Source organism: Corvus brachyrhynchos, unplaced genomic scaffold, assembly GCF_000691975.1.
Source record: "Corvus brachyrhynchos isolate BGI_N302 unplaced genomic scaffold, ASM69197v1 scaffold293, whole genome shotgun sequence".
Taxonomy (NCBI): Eukaryota; Metazoa; Chordata; class Aves; order Passeriformes; family Corvidae; genus Corvus; species Corvus brachyrhynchos.
In genome coordinates this window covers 1047515-1067184 of record NW_008237410.1, presented here as the reverse complement: position 1 = coordinate 1067184, position 19670 = coordinate 1047515, and the positions used below count along the sequence as shown (strand labels likewise).

At 41.8% G+C, this 19670-nt stretch overlaps 1 protein-coding gene across 2 annotated transcripts; it reads right to left on the bottom strand.

The window, feature by feature from the left end:
* Positions 1-5149: 5149 nt before the first annotated feature.
* E2F5 (E2F transcription factor 5) lies at positions 5150-19659 on the bottom strand. 2 transcript variants are annotated; one of them, XM_017731056.1, is made up of 9 exons: positions 19359-19659; positions 13670-13779; positions 12822-12983; positions 11591-11634; positions 9748-9812; positions 8558-8825; positions 7632-7832; positions 7153-7197; positions 5150-5885 (listed from the first exon to the last, which is right to left on the bottom strand). In XM_017731056.1, the coding sequence occupies exons 3-9, from the start codon at positions 12842-12844 to the stop codon at positions 5776-5778; spliced, it is 756 nt and encodes a 251-aa protein (XP_017586545.1). In that variant the 5' UTR covers positions 12845-12983; positions 13670-13779; positions 19359-19659; the 3' UTR covers positions 5150-5775. The 2 variants fall into 2 exon arrangements, with proteins under 2 accessions (XP_017586545.1, XP_008629431.2); XM_008631209.2 differs by lacking the exon at positions 19359-19659 and having other exon boundaries at positions 13670-16543.
* Positions 19660-19670: the final 11 nt, after the last annotated feature.

Genomic DNA, 19670 nt, shown 5'->3' with positions numbered 1-19670 from the left:
CGGGGCGGAGGCGGGTGAGTGCTGCGGCGGGAGGAGGTGCTAGCCGGGCTGGGACAGCGCCCCACCACGGGGAGGGCCCCGGCCCTGCTGCGGCGCCCGAGGGAGGCCTCGGCCTGGCGGGGTTTCCTCCTCTTCGGCCTCGCTGCGCGGCGGAGGAAGCGCTGGGAACTGATTAAATCGAGCTGTTTTAGGGGCAGTGTGTGTCCGGGCACAAAACGGCAAAGTGCACGATTTTCACCCGAAAATTAGGTTTGTATACGGATGTCATCATCTGCAAAAAGCACAGGAAGTTCATTTGACTAATTTGCAGGCATATGCCATAGAGGACATCGGGCTGTGCTTGAGGTATCGTTTGGGAAGTGCCTGATAGCATCTCGCCTTGTCCTCGGGAATGCGATGCTAAAGGGCGCGTCAGCAGTTCAGCGAGTTCGCGTTCACTGGCCTGCATTCACAGCGTCACCGAGGGTGTAATTCAGGGTACAGGTTAACAAAATGCTTTGATCCGAAGCACTGGGCATAGTTAGTTCAACTAACAAGGGGAAGTGGTTTCCATCACGTTCCTGGTCCCAGGAGGCGATCCCTTTGCCGGGCTCTGGGCTATGTTCCCACAGCTCTCCTTGATGCTGGCTCAGGAACTCTTCACCCACTAGGTGACTCAACTTGCTAAATCAGCAGCAAAAGCTATTAAAAATACATTTTGCATTTTTATGTGCTGGGTTGGTGAGTTGAACAAACTTAATTATGAATGAATGAATGCAAAGAGAAGCATTTTAGTGAGGAAGAACCAGAAAGGATGGAGCCTTTTCTGATCCAGTAGTTGTTTATTTGCCTTAGCTGTCAAGTACAGCTCTGTCACTGAGATGCAGTGAACAGGCCCAGGAGTGCACACTGATGGGTGTTTTGCTCTTAATTCCTCTCTGTTCCTTTCTTGCACCTTACATGGGCTGTGATGCTCTGCAGATGCTTCTGTGAGACAATTTAACATACTAAAGCAATAGAAAAACAAAGAAGCAAAAATAATGTTATTTTTGTGTTTCTAGAGGATCACAGCCCAGAGGAGGGGGAGAGTAGCTCATGGAGCTGGGAGCAGTGCAGAGGAAGAGGAATGGGGGTGGATCTAAGCATAAGTTTTCCTGTTGGTAGCAGTGAGTCATTACATGGTATCTTCTCAAACCTTGCCTCCAGCCTGAGATGGGTGTTCTGCGAGAGTTCAGCTGTCCCTTTAGAAAAGCATCTGTTAATAAAAGTAATAAAAGCAGATAGTGGCTTATTTTTTCCATTTGATGCAGTTGCAGTGTGCTGGACAAACACAAGCAAATAGCTCTAAAAAAAAAACGCTGTTTCAGATTTCCTCCTGCAAGCCAAAGCCACTTGGTGAATTAATCTGGTGGACAGACAGGAGTGTAACAAACTTTGGAAAAAATAATTTCATGTTGCTGGCGTCGCATCTCCTCTTAGTCTAGACTGTCCTGTATAATAAAGAGAGAAACAGGTTTAAAATCATATTCATGAAAAGTCAGTAACCTATTAGGAGTAAAATTTTATTCTCTGTGTTTGAAGCTGTATTGTTTAATGCATTAAGCCTCTGGGCTTAATGGGATTTACTTATCATTAAGCAGTATAGGAAGATGCTCAGAAAAAAAAATTGTTAATAGCTAAAATTAATAGCTAAAAGCCCATTGTAACTGTTCAGACAACTTTTGATGTAGATACTGTGCTAGCTATAGAGCCTCTTTCTGTGGAGGAGTCCTGCCTGAGTACCTGACAGTATCACGTATTAAAACTGGAACCTTCTAACACCCCTGTGAAGCTGGAAGATGGTGACAAGCACTGATGGAACACGTAGTCTTTGTCCATCATGTCACCAACAGTCCATCCACTCTGATCAGAGCCAGGAGATGGGGCTGTATTTCTCCAGTCACTCTCCCAGTTAAAATGTTGATCTGAGTAGGCCTGTTTTATCAGCCTCATTGCCACTGCTTTCTTAATACTGGTAGTTCTCTTGGTCACTCAGAATAAATGGAATTACTGTTACTGTATACCTGCTCTGAACTTATGGAGGCTTTGAAAGCAAAATGACTACGTGTAACCATTCACAGTTTGCTTCTGCCTGTTTAAATTGCTGAGAGGTCAGTTACAGGGGTAGCCTTTGGAACAGCAGTAGGTATCCTGAAATTTGGGGTTGCCTGAAGACCTGTGAGCGTGCTTCTGGAATGTTTGTGATGTAATAGGTCATTACCTGGCAAGGATCCTGTTCCAGATTTTGGAAGCAGCAGGTGCTAGGGCTGAGATCAGCTGAATCTTACTTTGCTGCAGTGGTGAGAGTTTATGCCCTCTTGCATCTGGCCTCCTCCTCTGCCACAGGTAGTTGTCCCCAGAGTGCAACACGTGTCCATATTCTAGCTCTTCCTCTTTGAAAGCATTTTCGATAAAATAACTTGCAAAGGCAGACTTGGGCTAAAAGGGAGGCTGAGGTGCACAGAGATACACATCCCTCTCTGCTACAGCCACAGAGTTTCTTTAAATACTGCAGCAAAACCTGGTAGACATTGTTGGCCAGACCTACAGTACGAACAATTAGGTCGCAAGGTGTGATGATGAAAGGTAAGCTATTGGATGAAATTCAAAATGGTGAAATCATTTACCAGTTATATTGGGTTTGAGGGGCTACAGGGGTGGCTTCTCTAAAAAGTTGCCAGAAGCTTCCTCATGTCCGAAAGGGCCAATGCCAGCTGGGTCCAGGATGGATATGCTGCTGGCCAAGGCAGAGCCCATGAGGGAGTGCCTCTGGGATGATGCAGTTAAGAAGCACACCCCCAGCAGCAGTCAGAACAGAGGAGTGAGAATTTTTAAGAGAAACAGCCCTGCAGACAGCAAGATCAGTGAAGAAGGAGGAGGAGGAGGTGCTCCAGGTGCTGGAGCTGAGATTCTTCTGTAGCCTTTGACAACAAATGAAATTCATTTTCCCCAAGTCGAGTCTGTTCTGCCCATGATGGCAACTGAGTGATCTTGCCCTGCTGTTATCTTGACCCATGAGCCTTCCATTATATTTCCTGTCCCCTGTCCAGCTAAAGAAGGCAGTGATGGAGCGGCTTTGGTGGGAAACTGGCATCCAGCCAGGATCAGTCCACCAGAGAGATGAAGGAAGGAACCCTTCCTGGGACTCCACTCCAGCTAAGAGGAGCTGAGGGTGGTGCAGCAGCGCCTGTGAAGCCTGGCTTTTGTTTTCTCTCTGTTCTCTTTCTGGATCACTATGGGCTCCTATTCCAATAGAGAAAGTTTAACTCTTGATTTTAAATATATTAGTACACAACTAGATGACCTAATGAGGTAACAGATAAAACATACTGAAAAGCATGTAACACTGTCTGCATAGTAGTTGCACAAGTGGAATTTTTGTTAAAAATAACAATGTGTGTATTTTTTTCTCTCCCAGATAAACATTAAAAATGCTGAAAAAGTTAGCGCAATAAATAAAGCATTTGCTGAAGTTCAGAAAGAAATACAGCAGCTATCAAAAGGTACCACAGCAGAACCTCAGAAGACTCAGCAGGTAACTTCCCTCTGTAAAAATCTGAGGAGAATTAAAAGAATGTGTGTGTTTGAAGCATTATAATGTGTTTCTGAGACTGTAGGCAGTTAGCTCAGTTGGTCAAAGCATGGTGCTGGTAACACCACGGTGCTGGGTTCAAACCTTGTGTGGGCCATTTACTTAAGAGTTGGACTTGATGATCGTTGTGGTCCCTTCCACCTCACAATAGTCTGTGAATCTGTGAATTCATGCAGTTGCTTTAAAGCTAGCATCCCAGTTTTATGAATTTCATGTGTGTGGTAACGCTGAAACGTGGTTAGCATGTTCAAATGCTATGTAACTACTAAAGTAGAGAAGTGGGTGGGCAGCCATGCTCAAGCATGCTTCAAAAGCATATTTTTTAAGTACATTGTAGCTGATTTCTAATTGGTTTCTTAAGTTAGTTCCAGCTCAATCCCCCTTGATTTTAAACTTTTATCTCCTCATGAATAGACACAGAGAGGATGAACCTTGCTGTTCCCTACCTGAAGCACCTGACCGTGCTTTGAAACAAACAGTCCTACCTCTCTCTGTTCCCGATTCTAAGCCTTCATATTACCTATCAGAAGCACCAACACCTGAAACAGCAACTTCTGTAGTACAGGTTTTGCCTGCAGCATTTAGGGTTCAAGACAGTGTTTCACTTGCCTTTGTCTAGTTTTTTTAATACAGGCCTACTTGCAGTCTTGCACAAGAATTAATTCACAAAGTTTAATTCCTGACAAGTTCCTGCATATAAACTCTTATGCTGACTGATGCTCTAGGCACAGTTTCAGGGAGAAAAAGCAGTCCTTCAGGATGAGGTGCAGATGAATCTATCCTGGCTGTTGGGGGAAGGTGGAGTTTGGAGAAGTGGACATGAGTTCTCAGTGTGCCTGAGGTGATCAAGTTTCTGTACAGCTGGGAGCAACAGAACAAGTGTCAAATACTTAAGGAGAGGCTGACAGAAAAATGAAACACAATTGACAGTGCTGCCAGCACAGGATGAGGCCAAGCAAGGATTTCAAGGCAGTTGGAGCCAGTGGTCCTGTCCCTGCTGGGTTGTTACGTATTCCTCCAAGACTTCAGACTGTACTACTGCTCCTGTGCTAGTGGGGCTCTACATGACTGCTGTATTTGATTACTCAGGCTGTAACAGTATTGCCTACAAAGTTGCAAAACTGTTGCTGAGAGCAGTTGTGAACTAAAAGCCGAGCCTGTCTCAGTTGGGCCATGTGTGTTAATGTTACTGGTACGACGCTCCTGAAGCACAAAGCCTATTCTGCTTGTGTCTCAACTTCAGTGTATCCTGCAATCCCCCCAAATTATTGAAGTATGACTGCAAAATTAGCCTATATTAAATACGTAAAAGACAAACTAATCTTCTGGACAATGGGTATTTATTAGTCTGGGGTTTTTTTCAAGCAGAACAAAAAGAAATTGCTTTCTACTTTAAACTGAAACTTTTTTTTTTTCAGGTTTCCACAAATCTGGAAAAGGAACCAGCAAACGTGGATGCTGCCACAAGCCTGTTATCTCAGTTGTAATATAAAATGGACAATGAAGGGGTTGCAAGAAATGAAAGACCACAGAGACTGATGGCTTTGTTTGCACAATTTTATTAAAAAAATTTTGTTAATATACAAGTATTGGCACACTTTAATACAAACTACAAACAGACCTTTCCTATCATGTAGGAAAGTGGAATGTCAGAAGTCAGTGTGAGAAACTTAAAGTGCTAAAACAGAAGGCACTTCACAAAATTGGTTCACTGAAACAATTTAGCATAACTCAAGTTGATACCCTTCACATTTCAACTTGGCAGTGAAAGCTTCAAAATTGTTTGAAAAGTTAAAGACTATAGCTTCTTGGCAGTAAAGCTTCAAAAAAAATGCTGTTAACTGTGAGCAAGAAGCCTAATCATTTTTTGAAAAAATGATCAAAAGGCTATTAGGTATTTTCACTTTTCTTACTAAAGAAAGCTCCAAACAATTGGATTACACAGAAAAACACTCAGGTGAAAAAGTGCCAGATTTTTTTGATAAGAGCCCTTTTTTTCTTGTTCTTGAATTTGTTTTGTGAAGTAGTTAAAGGAAACAAAAGGAAATATACTCCCAGAGTCAGTGAACTAAGAAGTTATACATTCATTATTCAAATACTTAGGTTATGAAGAAGTCTAGAATGTTATAGTTAGAGGTAGATAAGTAGTCTGGTTGACACGATATCTAATAATTTAGTATCTGCACATCAAAGAGATCACAGACTCCTTCATTATCATCCAGGTTAAAGTTGTAGTCATCTCCGGGAGTAGGAGAGAGTCGTAAGAGAGGAAAAACTGTAAAGCAGGAATAGTTTAGTTTAAATTAAAACACTTTTGGAAAATCAGCCCTATCATATTCAGTATGTTTGTCATCAGTGTTAGTCTTAATAATTAAAATAGTCTTGATAATCTGACAAGCTCACTGAGATACATACCGTGAATACCTGTACTGCATTCAGACTAAGGCAGTAACTGATGTATCTACCATTTTTTGCTTGTTATTTTAAGTCAGTTTGTTGGAGTGATAGCTGTGGAATATGAGTTTAAGTTCTTCTGCAGCAAAGGAGCTCCTGAGCAGCTTTTGAAAACTTTAACCAGAAACCCGTAATTTGTATTTATATTCCTTTGTCTTGTTACAATACTGCAACTACCAGCCTTCAAATAAGTAAGGAAGTTAGCATTATCTCTGTTTTTACAGAAGGGAAATGGAGGCTAGCAGTTTGTCTGTGCACTGACTGCATTTCAAGCATGGACTCGAAGCTGTCTTTGTGTGGTGAATAGAACCAAGAAGAGAAGCCTCAGCCCTCACTGCACTGTAGGAACTTTAACACAGTGTACATGAGCTGGGCATGCCATCCCTGCTCTAGAAGTGGAGGCTGTTTCCATGTTAACCACATACTGGCACGTTCACAGAATCCCATCTTGCTCCTTGGCTCTTATATAACCACGTCTTCTGGATGAGCCCTGAGGCGGTCTGCTTGAAGGCATATATTATCACAGGGCAAAAGGAACAAAGCGAGCCGAGTTCACCTCTTTGCCTGGCACCTCAGTGAGAGTGGCAGAGGTAGGCAGCACATGAGCTCTGTAGTAGCTGTGGTACAGTGTTGCACTCATGGCCACAGAGGTGCAGGAGCAGAAATGGGTGACATTTAGTGTATCATAGCTGGACACGTATCAGTCTGCATCCAGAACTATGTTCTGAAATACTCAAAGCACCTGCATAAAGCTTTAGGCAGAATAGAATTAAACCAGTTTGGTTTTCTTTTTAAAGGCAGCACACTAGTCATCAGCTTGTTCTTTCTTTGTCCCTAAATGAAGGACTGGTGAGTTATTCATGCATGTAAGTGCTTGTTGGATTAAGGTTTTCATATTTTGACTGTTAAATAAAACTTGCAGGGAATAGAAAGGGGAGCAAAGACAGGAGTGACAGAGGAAGCAACATGGGACAGAAGTAGTTTTATACTGACTCTTGGCATCAGATTTAACAGATGCTTCCTAAGTGCTGCTCACACAAAAACTATGCTGCTACTTGTGATTATTACAAAAGATGCTAAATACTTACCGTCAGAAGACATGAGTTCATCAATAATATCTCCACTGATATTTCCTGTGAGACAGGAACACATGCTTTAAGTATGTAGGATTTTTTAACACGTGTTTATAGCGGTCAACACATTCTTTGCATTAAACCACTGAATTTCCAAGTACACTATGGCTTGTGCAGTGTTAGGAGCTGCAGAGGTAGTATGCCATGTACATGTGAAATATATTTATCTTTGTATCCCTCAGCTTTTCCCCCCCAATACATTTTTCCCACTTAGCCCTTAAAACCCAAGAGCCATATACAACATGAAGCTTATTTGGTGGCAAGGAAACTCATTTGGCTCAAAATGAGTATGCTCCTCTGAGCTGGCTCCCTGGCTTCATTAGGAGATAAACAGAGGCCTGTTTTTTCCTCTGTGTAACTCATTGGTAACTTGGTCACAAAGAAGGGCTCAGGGAACCAGTAAAAACATTTCAACAGGAACTACTGCTTCCTACCTGCAGGCTCCTCCATCTTTGCAATGTCAAATGAGTTTGGCTTGAGAATACAGTTGACATCCAGAGGCAGCAAGCTCTGGTAGTCACTGGAACTGGCTGAGGCTTGGGCACTGTCCCCGGACAGGCTGGGATACAGCTCCGGCTCTGGCAGGCTGGAGTAAGGGGCTGTGGGGGCTGCACTGTCCCGCTGGGTGCTGCCACCTACACGGACAGGAAGGCATGTCACAAGTTCTGTTACAGTGAAACAGAACACAAAGCACCTGCCCCCAGCTTTGTCTTTTGAGGAGAACATGGCCAGTGTCTGGGATTGGGTGAGAGGAGTCTTCCCCTTCCACAGTCACAGGCACAATTTAATTAATTGTCAATTAGCTAAAGATTAATAAATGAAGGTAATCAGGACCCCTCAGAAATGCAGTTATAATATTCACAGCATTTTCTTAGATCTTTTCCTATTATCTATTAATTTACTATGAAAAAAACACCTGATATTCAGGAGCCTCTCACTGTGGCTATGTGGAAGAAGGTAAGCGACTTGTGGTACAATAGCTGGAACTGGTGTATTATCAGTCTTATTAAAAGGTACACATTCATATCACATCCTCTGTCAAGAGGTTTGCAATTTTGCTCCAAACTGCATTCTGGAGAAGCACCTCAATAATTAACAGGATTACATCCAAAACCTGTTCAGTGTATGATGATAAGCTCTGAGGGAAGCATCTGTTTCACCACACAGAAGAGGAAGAGGTGTCTCTGTTACCTCCTGAGAGCCGTTACTAAGCCCCTGGAATAGTCTTTTAATGGACAGCTGCTACCCTATGCAAATTCTTGATCTTTCCTTTGTCTACCACCTATCTTAACAGTTTCTTCTTTCCCTCCAGCTGCCTTCCTCCCCCACCCATCGGAGATAGGAAAACCCCTGGATCCACCTGATGGTGTGTCCGCAACTGCCGTTCGCGGTAACTCCCGTCCTTGGTTCAGGTCATGCTGTTCTGGGGGATTTGGAGGAGCTGCGGCTGGTTTAAGTGGAGTTGCTGGAGCTGCAGGTTGAGATGGGGGCTGTGCAAGGTCATCAGGTGGAGGAACTGGAAACACCGTGGGCTTGGAGGAGCTTGACTCTTTGTTTATAAGCAGCACATGGATAGGTCCTGAACTACTTTTAAGGTTGATCTGGTATTTCTTCTGTCCGTTCTGTCCCTGTAAAGGTGGTGTATTACAAAAGTTACTGTTCCTTGAGAAATTGGAACTGTACAAGGTGATGAAGACTAAGATCAGCTGTTTTAGTCCACAATGAAAAAAAACCCCCAACAAAATCCAACATCACAGCTGCTAACTTGGGTCCTGCAGAGAACCTTACCATTGCCTGAACTGAGTTCAGCAGAGACGGACAAAGATAGTACCATTGATCAGCTTCATGGCTCTAGCCTTGGATGCTTTTACGATATTAGACTGTGCTTAGCCTCACTAAAAATAGCTTGTGAAACTTCTCAGGTGAATTTCAGCCTTCTTTAAGCACAGTGGCTATCATGCTTCATACAAACAAGGCTCTCTCCCAACTATGTAAACTATTTAAAACCAAGCACTGCAACAACAACAACAACAACAACAAAAGTTAAAGATGGACAGAAGTAAATAATTCGGCCTTCTATTTTAATCTTGCCAATTTAATCCTTTTGGCTATAGCAAGACTGCAGTCTGTTTCTGTATCCAGTCTAGTACCATGAGACTAAATCTAAATTAAAACTAAATCTAAAAGGCTTTTTCTTAAGAGATCCATTTTAACAATATAACAGAGGAACTTGACACATAAAAGTCACTGAGTTCTTAAGAGAATTCATGACAACTATGCATTATTTTTCAAGTTGCAACATTTAAAAGCAAGAGAGAAGAAGAAATCCATTTGTGTATCTTGGTTTTAATAGAAGGCACGGTTACCATTAGTCTAAGTGTACAAAACCCACTTTTTTCTATCCAGCCTCTCTCTTCTCAGCTGAAACAATCCTAATCCTTTCTCCCCCTCCTCTTGCACATGGATAGAGAGAAATCCTCTGCTCTAAAATAGCTCTTCTTTTCCACTATTGCTCTAGAACACTTAGGTAAACAAGAAACCAGTACATACCATTTCAGGTCTAGGTACTTCCAACTGTGTACCACAAGGTGCTTGAATTGCTAGAAGTGTATCTCCTGGTTAAACAGCAATTTTTAAGAAATTTTCTTAAGTCTTGTATAGTATCCACTCAAATGAGATCTGGAAATTCTCTAAGGCCACCTAAAGTACTGCACAATTTAGCATATATAAACTTGTGGTAAGACGTATGTAGTCCCTATAAGACCCAAGTATATTGCATAGTATAAATCACAGAATTCCAATACTTAGATCATAGTTGCAAAAATATTTTCTCACAACAGTGCAAGAGTTACAATTTTCTTTACCCGTTTGTCTTCTAGTTGTATATCTAACATAAGGTGAAAATATTTAGTTCCTTTTTTCACAGAATCAAAGAATGATTTAGGTTGGAAAAGACCTCCAAGACCATCGAGTCCAGCCTTTGACTGATCACCACCTTGTCAACTAGACATAGCACTAAGTGTCATATCCAGTCGTTTCTTGAACACCTCCATGGATAGTGACTCTACCACCTTCCTGGGCAGCCTGATCCAATGCTTAGAAGCCCTTTCTCTGAAGAAATTTTTCCTGATGTCCAACCTGAACCTCCCCTGGGTGCAGCTTGAGGCCATATCCTCTTGTCCTGTTGCTGTTTCCTGGAAGAAGAGACTGACCCCCACCTGGCTACACCCTCCTTTCAGGTACTTGTAGACAGTGATAAAGCCTCCCTTGAGCTTCCTTTTCTCCAGGCTAAACAACCCCAGCTCCCTCAGCCACTCCTCATATGATTTCAGCTAAACCAGCTCTCTGGTCTAGCTCACTTTATGACTTTGATGAGTGGTGGTACTACAGAAGTTTAACAGAAGGAAGAAGAGGTATTGATGTTCAGTGCCAGCATTTCCAAGTATCTAAGCTCATGGCTTCCGCAGGACAACTGGGATGTAACAGATGGCTGTCAAACTCATCTGTGGCTTACTATGCGCATTAAGACATGTTAGGTAAAGTCAGGGGACCACAGTTACATGCACAGCACTGGCACAATACTGCAAGTCACTTGCCTACCTGCACATTATTTCCTCTTTGTCCATAACTAATTCGGAATAACATTTTTCTTTCTCTGCCTCCTAAGAAACACGTAGGTGAAATATTATGGGAGTGCCATGCCACGTGCCTCCATGTTTTGTAATGACTTAACTCTTTTCAGTAACAGCTCATTTTTGTTAAACTGCAGTAGTTTTCTAGTCTTGTGTTTTTATTTAAAAAAATCTTCCTTGTGGCAAAGAAAAGATGGGTTTGAGCCTAGCTGGAGGCTGAACAACAATCTTCCCTTGGGTGCCCAAAATCAGGAGATGATGTCAAGGGAAGTAACCTCTGCCAGCATTTCTTGGCAATTTCTTCAAACCACCTGTAGAGGAATCCTTCAGATTTAGTAGCAATGCCCCATCATTGACCTTCAGCTGGCTTCACTTGTACAGCATCACAAGCTCTGTCTGGCCACAGCTGCCACCAGAAAATGATACGAAATTTGGATCTTCTTGGTTCTTTTGGAGGGTTGGACCAACATGTTCTGTCTCTGGTTCCATTAATGGCCCGTGGCAAGCTGCTGAGAAGTATGAATACCAAAAAAGACATCCACAACCAGGACTCCAGCTGAGCTTCCATTCTACACCATCTGTGACTACAACTAGAAAATACCAGAACTTGGTAGCCACAAACATTATGAAACATCTACCTAGTACTGATCACTATTGAGTACTTCTAAATTCAAAATACTTGCAAGGAAAAAGCAGGTTAGTTAGCAAGTTATTTTTCAAGAAATCCCTCACTGTAGAAATACAGCCTAGCAGCAACTTACCATTGAAGCAGTTGCAGATATCTTCATGGGTGACATATGAAAATGTAATTTATGTCAAGGAACATTTTTCTTAAAGCAATATAAAACTGGTATATGTTGCCCTTTAGAAGTTTGTCCAAACTGAGCCTAAACTATAATGTTATTATAGTTACTTAGAAGTGTCATCAAGGCATTATTTTTGACTTTCAGAATGGCTCGTTACAAATAACAAGAGTTCTGTGTTTTAAAGAAAAAACTTGTATCTGCAAAGAAAATACAAAAAGAAAAATAGTTGTGTAGCTTGAATGAGAAGTGATTCTTCTAAAAAAGGAGAACATGTAAAATCTTGTTTTGAAGAATACCATTTACTTTGCTAACTTGACAATACAGAATTCAGGTATGTACCAGCATTTCCCAGAATCACACAAAAATACTGCTAGGGGGAACTTCAGAAGTCATCTGCCATCCCATTCCTCTGCCTCAAGGTAGGACTGATCCACTGTTCAGACATTCCAGACAGATGTTTTTCCTTCCTCTTCTGCAAAACCTCCAGTGACAGGTATTCCACCACCTCCACCCTGGGGGATCAATTTCATTGCTAGCTCTCCCAAAAGGAAAGTTTCTCCTAAAATTTAACTTCAATCTCCTTTGCTACAAAATCCATTTTACAAAAACAGTTTCTGTCCAGAAAATTTAAGTACTTATCAATAGTATTATAGGGCACTTGCCTGCTCCCAATCTCAGGTGTCTGTTTTGCAAGACAGCTAAACACATGCTTATGAGCAATGCAGCTGGAACTCTCTGATATTTATATACAGGATCTTTTTTTCCAGTTTGAAACCCAACAAGCTTCAGAACTTTGTCAAATCAATTTATCTTTGGGTGATAGCTTGATCTTTTCAAAATGAAGCAACAAAAAAGACTCATGTAAAGCACTGGTAACAAAGTATAAATTCAAGTTCTGGAAGCAATATAACTAATTTCAAATAAGACACTAGGATTGTACTATTGACTTAAAAGTTACTGCTGTACATCTATATATATGCTAAATTATTTTCATGTTATGCACAGTCATAGAAGTTAAAAAGTCATGTGTCTAAGATTTATATCTTCTTTTGTTGAAGCAAAACCTGAAAAATACTTGCCTTACCTTGCTTCAGGATAAAATGGGCTACATTATGCTTTATCCATTACCTTTAGGTGTTGCCTTAATTCTAGTTCCAAAATGCACACAATTAATTTAAAAGGATATTGGTGGTTTGTAGAATCATCCATGACGTTCTTGATACTTTGTTGAAGCCACAGTTTCTGCTGATCCAATTCTTTTTCTTTTAGCTCTAAATCTTCAATTTCAGCTTCCAGATATCTCAGCCTGTCTATGACTTCTTTTGTATTGCAGCCAGCACCTACTCCTCTTAAAAAGGTAAAAGGGTTCATGAAACCACAAGTGAAAATCTAAAGCAAACATGCATTGATAATTTCTTAAGACTATTTTCAACATTTGGAATTTTTTTTTTTAAATTAGTATCATCTACTAATATTCAATATGAAGGAAATGAGCATTTACCCTCCCAGTAGTGTTTTAACAGGAAAACGAAAATGCTTAACCTCTGATCAAATTAAGATTTCCCTCTACAAAAATTTATCTTCTTTCGGAGTGTAGTTTTTTCTGCATGGGAACTGTTTTGCAGGCCCTTTCTCCTTCACCTATAATTCTTACCTTGAGCTTTTACTTTCAGAGGCCTAAGAGACAGTAGGCATGGACTGTGGTAGAGCAGGTAGGTGGAGACCATGTGCCCTGATACCCCTCCCAGATTCATTCACAGGGAATTTTTCAATTGCAAGTGCTAGTTATAAAGTAGCACTAGAAGTTTTCTAAAAGTTTCTCTTCTGTGTGCTTTAAACTTGATTTTATGTATCAAAGACACAAGTTAAAAGGAAAACAAATACAGTTAATTTATTGTAATTCTACAACATCATATTGCTCACTGAAACGCATTACGTTAATTTTATGGTGTCATACCTAGTCAGAAGAAGTAGAAAGAGGCAATTTTTGTTGCTCTTGGGCATGCAAAAATTTGCAGAATTGACATAACTTACTTCCACTGAATGCTGTTTTTTGACTTCTTCTCAATGAGATCAATCCCCTCCAGAACGTTGGTGATATCATAGATCCTTCTCTTCTGCCTCACAGCAAGAGTATCAGCAGCCTGTCGAGAGAACAACCATCAGCAGCTTGCATGCTGAGGGAAAAGACAGTTAAACCACTCCCTTGGAAAAATGCCATCTAATGTCATTCCAAAGGGAGAAGGTTCTTCAAGAGCCAGATACCATCATGAATTCTGAAGTCCAGCACCTGCAGGTAGTGCTACAAAGCACACGGAGCAGTGCCCTGGCTGAAGGCCAGCAGGCCATCCCCTGACAGAGAGGGGAGCTCACAGGGGTTGCAAAGACCATGGTCAGTATCTGGAGCATATTCAACTGCATGGAGGAGCTTCCCATGCTCTTTCTGGAGGGCAGGAAAAGGTATGGAAGGCAGGCAGTGACACCCTGCAGTGGGGCAAGCCTCTGAAGCCAAGGACATACTACATTTATCACTCCTTCCACTGACACTCGAGGTATTACAGCCTTTGTTTGGATTCAGTGGTGCCAGGATACGAAACAACAGGGCTGTAATTTCACAAAGTGGCTGCAGGAGAGCTGCAGCATTTCAAGCCACCATTGTCCTCGCACAAATGCCCCAAACAGCATACTCAATCTGTCACACTGAGCACCAGCACCCTGGTACAGCTGCCAGGGGTGTTGCTGCTGACACACAGCCAGCTGTGCAGCACATCTGAGGGCTGTCACAACTCACCACTCTGAGCAAAGCAGTGTCAGGCAGAGACAACCAATTCCTGCCTTACTTCTTTCTCTCCATGGTGATTTTTGTGTAACTGATGCAAAGGGGTAAGATAAAATAAGCAAACAAACTAGTCATGCCTTCCACACCTGAAAAGCAGCTCAAGTTCAAAGAATATTTGCTAAAAGGAGGGAAAACAGAGAGGAAGGAGTCTGACTCTGTAATTACTTGGAACACTTAAATACAATGATTACATGGGATTGTATGTATTAAATAAAAGAGAAGAAAAATAAAGAGAAGGGTAGGCAAAGACTTCTGAATTTGAACTAATACATAAAGTCAAATAATTTCTACTACAGGAACACAATCATTTATTTCAGTTTGTTCCAACAATCTACTAAATGTATGCTTTTTGTATGCAGCCTATATGAAAGAAAGGTAGAACTTGAGACAACCATAACCTGGAAGGCAAACAAAATTTCTTTGCTTAAGAGTACAATTACCTTTTGCTACTCAAGTAAAGTTGAAAGGATAAAAAGAAAGAACAGAGATTAAAAAAATACTCTTACAGCCATGAAGTATAAGCACTGCTCTTTCTCCTTGACAGTGATGTACCCACTAAACACTGTTTCCACTGACACCATTAGCAGCGTTTATCTTTTGTATGGTCTTCTGTATGAGTCTTTTAAAATATTTTCTTATCTAACCAAACAAAATACATGCAAGTACAAATAAAGTGCACAGTTTAGTTCTCTCCAAGAAAACAGGCTCTTTAATCACTTGTGTCAGCAGGTATGCACCTGCTATCTTAATCTGCTATTTTTGCTGCACACATACACGCTGCTTCCAATGACTGCAAGAGAACCATAAAAATCTAGCAAGTAACAAAGTTGATGCCACTTGCACAATGCTTAATCAGCACCCCATACATCTCACAGTCTTCAGTTATTCTACAAGCTGTTTACATAATTCAGTGCAAGGAATGGACAGCACACACTTAGCTGCTATTCAGCTTTCTGCTTTTTTCCCATTGCTCTACATATTGACCTAGGACTTAGTCTACCACTCAGGGCTTGAATGATGAAGAAACTGCTCTGGAGACAGATTTCATTACCTCTTGAGATTTTCCCAAAGGCCTGTCTACAGAATGTAAATGCTTTACTAATCTTAATGTATTTTCAAATTGTACTGGTAGCAAAAGATACCAATGTACATAAATTTGGAGCTGCGAAACCAAAGCTTAAGATTTTTTTTTTTAAAGTCACTTTTTCTGAGTGTCCAATTTCAAATGTTTCAAAGTTGAAGTAATTGTTGCACTCTAAATGCTATTGCATTTTGTATGCCCCAAGCACAGCTCCCATGAACACCAGCAGCAGATTCACCCCTACCAGCTCCAGATCCCCAGGACAGGGGCTCATTTCACAGGAAAATGAAGGACACAGTTACATATGTATTTGGCTTGACTACCCTGTATACAGTTCAAGCGCTGCTATGAAGTTCAGCTACTTACAAGAGTACCTACACAAGCTGGGACCAGTTCCCAAACTGAAATGTTTAATCCAGACATTCACTAGCATTCTGGTGCTGATTTTGTAATCTAATTATCTTTTAAAAATTTCACAGATATTTAAAAAGCAATTGAGAAGTTCCTCCCTGACATTCTAGCAGTTATCAGTGTGATACCTTCTGACAGGTACATGGATCAGAAATTAAGTTCAGTCCTCCACATAAACCATTCACTAATAATTTAAATAATTAAATGAGCTTTCTTAGACAAATCTCTTGTTGTGAAAAACACTGTATAAAACTCATCATTTCTCAGCCTATCTACAGCAATTACTCTGCTAACATAGGTGGACATAGCTTCCACATTCAGAGTTCTTTCATAAAATCTTTCAAATGTAAAGCTGCTGAACTCCAGTTATTCCTCCTAATATCTCCTCATGCTTTGATTAAGTATGTATTCAAGCCAAGCACTCACAAGTGTCTCATAGACAGGTTCAGAGCTGGAATAAAATATCTAAGCACAGAGCTATGGTTCTGTGCATTCCGATCGTGCAGCTCTTGGAATACCGAAAACAGACTGTTCAGCACAGGTTCAGCTGCAGGCACGCACACACACGCACACCCACCCACCCAGAAATAAGAAAGAAAGGCCAGGAAAAGGGCAACTGAGAGTTTGTAGGCCCCCCCTCCGCCCCCCACCCCAACTTCTTTGCTCCCTGGGAGCTGACAAAAGGCAGCAGAAATCCTCAGCTGCAGATGAGCTGCGTTAGCCCTAGAGAGCAGAGGAACTCGATAGAGCACCCGTGACAGAGTCATTACTGAGAAGCTTAAAGCACAAGGGCCAGCACTGCCTACTTGCTCTCTCCACGTGTCAAAGGAAAGAGGTCCTGCATCTTCTGAACTCTGCCCATACCACACGACAACATTTTCTCCCCAGGAGGGCTGTCAACAGTTTGGTGAGAGTTTTAAATTGAATGGCGCTCTTGTCAAATTGTATGGAAAAGTGCTGAATGTCATTGCAACATAAACACTAAAGGAATGTAAAATCTAATAGATAGGCTCGCTCTTCTTCTGTGGAGTGCCACAAGTGTAAGGCAGCTGTTATCTGACCTTGACCAACACACTTCTAAAACAAGTAGATTTTAGAATACCTCATGTTTTGCACTGATGATCAGAAACACTACTTAACCATCATTAGAGCAGGGATGGCATTCTGCTAGAAACAAAGGCCACTTAAGAAATTAAGGCAGAAGCACTGTATGCTATGAAGAGCATTCCTTCAGGTGGTTTATCCCTTATTCACTCATCTTGGTCTTTTTCGCTCTTCCCTGCAATTCATGGGTTGCTGCAGATAGAAACTTAGTTTTATATCATCCTTTAGTGTTCTAAGCTTAACTCCATGACTAGACTTCTTTATAAAGGCTTATTCAGTGATAAGTATGTCATTATTTTAGAATAGCTGTTTGATTTTAAAGTAAATGCAAAATTCAAATTTCAAGTAAAGAAAATTCTCACTTCCACAATTTCTCAGATGTTACAGTGAAGTGTCCACCACTAAAACATTTTCACAGCTTCCTTTTACAGCCTACTAAACTGAAATTATAGATGTATTAAAGATCACCAGAAAATGTCCCATAAAACAGATTTTCCTTCTCAATTGCTAAATTGCAAAGCTGGAAGTCCACCTGTTTCCAAATTTTATTTTCTTCCTAGTGCTGGTTTTGCTAAAGAAATACTGATCAGCAGCACAACGTCAGATGGTCAATACCAGCCAGCAGAGAGACACTTAAAGGTGTTCACTGCATGAATCATTTCTTGGAATACTCTGTTCCATTTCAAGACTGTCCTGTTCTTCAGTTTGCTGAGCACACTGACAGAACACAAACACACAAACTGGTCTTCATTTTTCCTTAGATATATGGCTTATATATGAGAAAACCAGTCACAGAAATGTATGTTCTGACTCACTGTTTATGAAAGTACCAACAATTTATGCACTGCAATTAGTATTTACTTTCAACAAACTCTAACCTGTAATTCTTACACCAGTCTCCAATAGGTCTCGAGCACAAACGTCTGTGATTGGTTGCAGTGCCTACTTAATTTTTCCGTGGCTATCAACCTTTCATTCCTTCTGAGTAGGTACCTTTCTCACTAAAGAGAAGAAGCATTGTTCCATCCCACTACGCAGCCCAACTTTATTGTTCAAGTCAATCTTCTCTGGCATATTAAGCCAAGCTTTTGGGCCTGATGTCTTGCAAACTGAGTATGTTTTGCTTCTCAGATTGACCTGGAACATCTCTCAGGACATGACAGACAATAAAGGAAGCTGCACAACAATCCCAAAGATCTGAACGTCATCGTTCTGTTTTGCTAGAGAAAGAGGCAATTAGTAATAAGGAGCTCATCAACTTGTCCAGACCACAGCATAACCAAATGAGGAATATAAAACCTATCAGTGTCCTTCCCTATTCACCCTGAAGTTTCAGTAGCCACAGTAATATCACTGAAGTGCATCCGGTCTGAACAGGGATGCACAAAAAAAGCTCCGAGAACACCATTCACCTCCTGGGGCCTACTAAGAGTAATTAAAAAATAAGTCAATTTTCCAGAAAGTACTTTAACCAAAGCACCAAGCCAGCCTCTTGCTGCACTTTGCTGAACACCTCAGCCATTCATTGACAACCTTAACCAGTCAGGTTAACATACCTTTGCCTCAATGCATTGCACACCTGACAACCTGGGGGGCCCAAGCTCCTGGGCCAGAGCAGCAGCAAGCTCCAGGGAACTGGCAGGACACAGTGCCAAGGATCCCTCCTGCAACACAGTGACCCCCTGGCATGAGGGCCACGCCAAGGTAGGCGGGTCCCAGGGCATCACTGGAGATGCTCCAGCTGCTGCTGCCCAATGCCCTCACACCCTGGAGGCAGTGAGCTGGCTGCAGAGCTGGGTGACAATGATTTGTCACTCATACACCAATTCAGCTTCTTTCATTCACACATAACAGAAAGTATAAGGTGGCAATGGTCTGTTTTTCAACATCGTTTTCTCTTGCTAAAAGGACATCGAGGGGGGTGGGCAAGGTTTAAACAGCAGTCCACACACTGAGTCAGTGCAGGGAGAAACATAGGGCAGTAAAAAAAATACACGGAATTATTAGGGCTGGAATGGACCTCTAGAGATCATTTAGTCCAACCCCCGCCAAGGCAGGGTCACCTAAAACAGGTGCACAGGAACTCATGCAGGTGGGTTTTGAATGTCTCCAGAGAAGAAGACTCCACGACCCCCCTGGGCAGCCTGTTCCAGTGCTCTGCCTCCCTTAACGTAGAGAAGTTCTTCCTCATCTTGAGGTGAAACTTCTTGTACTTTAGTTTATGGCCATTGCTCCTCGTCCTGTCACTGTGCACCACCAAAGTCTGGCAGCATCCTCTTGGCACGCACCTATAAGATATTTATAAACACCGATGAGACCTGCTCCCAGTCTTTTCTTCTCTGGACTAAACAGGCCCAGCTCCCGCAGTCTCTCCTCGTAAAAGATGCTCCAGACCCCTCACCATCTCTGTAGCCCTCTGCTGGACCCTCTCCAGTAGCTCCTTGTTTTTCTTGTACTGAGAAGCCCACAACAGGGCATAATAAACAAGACCACTCTCAATAAGTTAAATTTAACGCACGGAACCCATTAATTATGCCCCTTAATAAAAGCCGAAACGCGTATTTGAGCCGACCGCGACGGCTGTCAGCCACGCCGGGTAC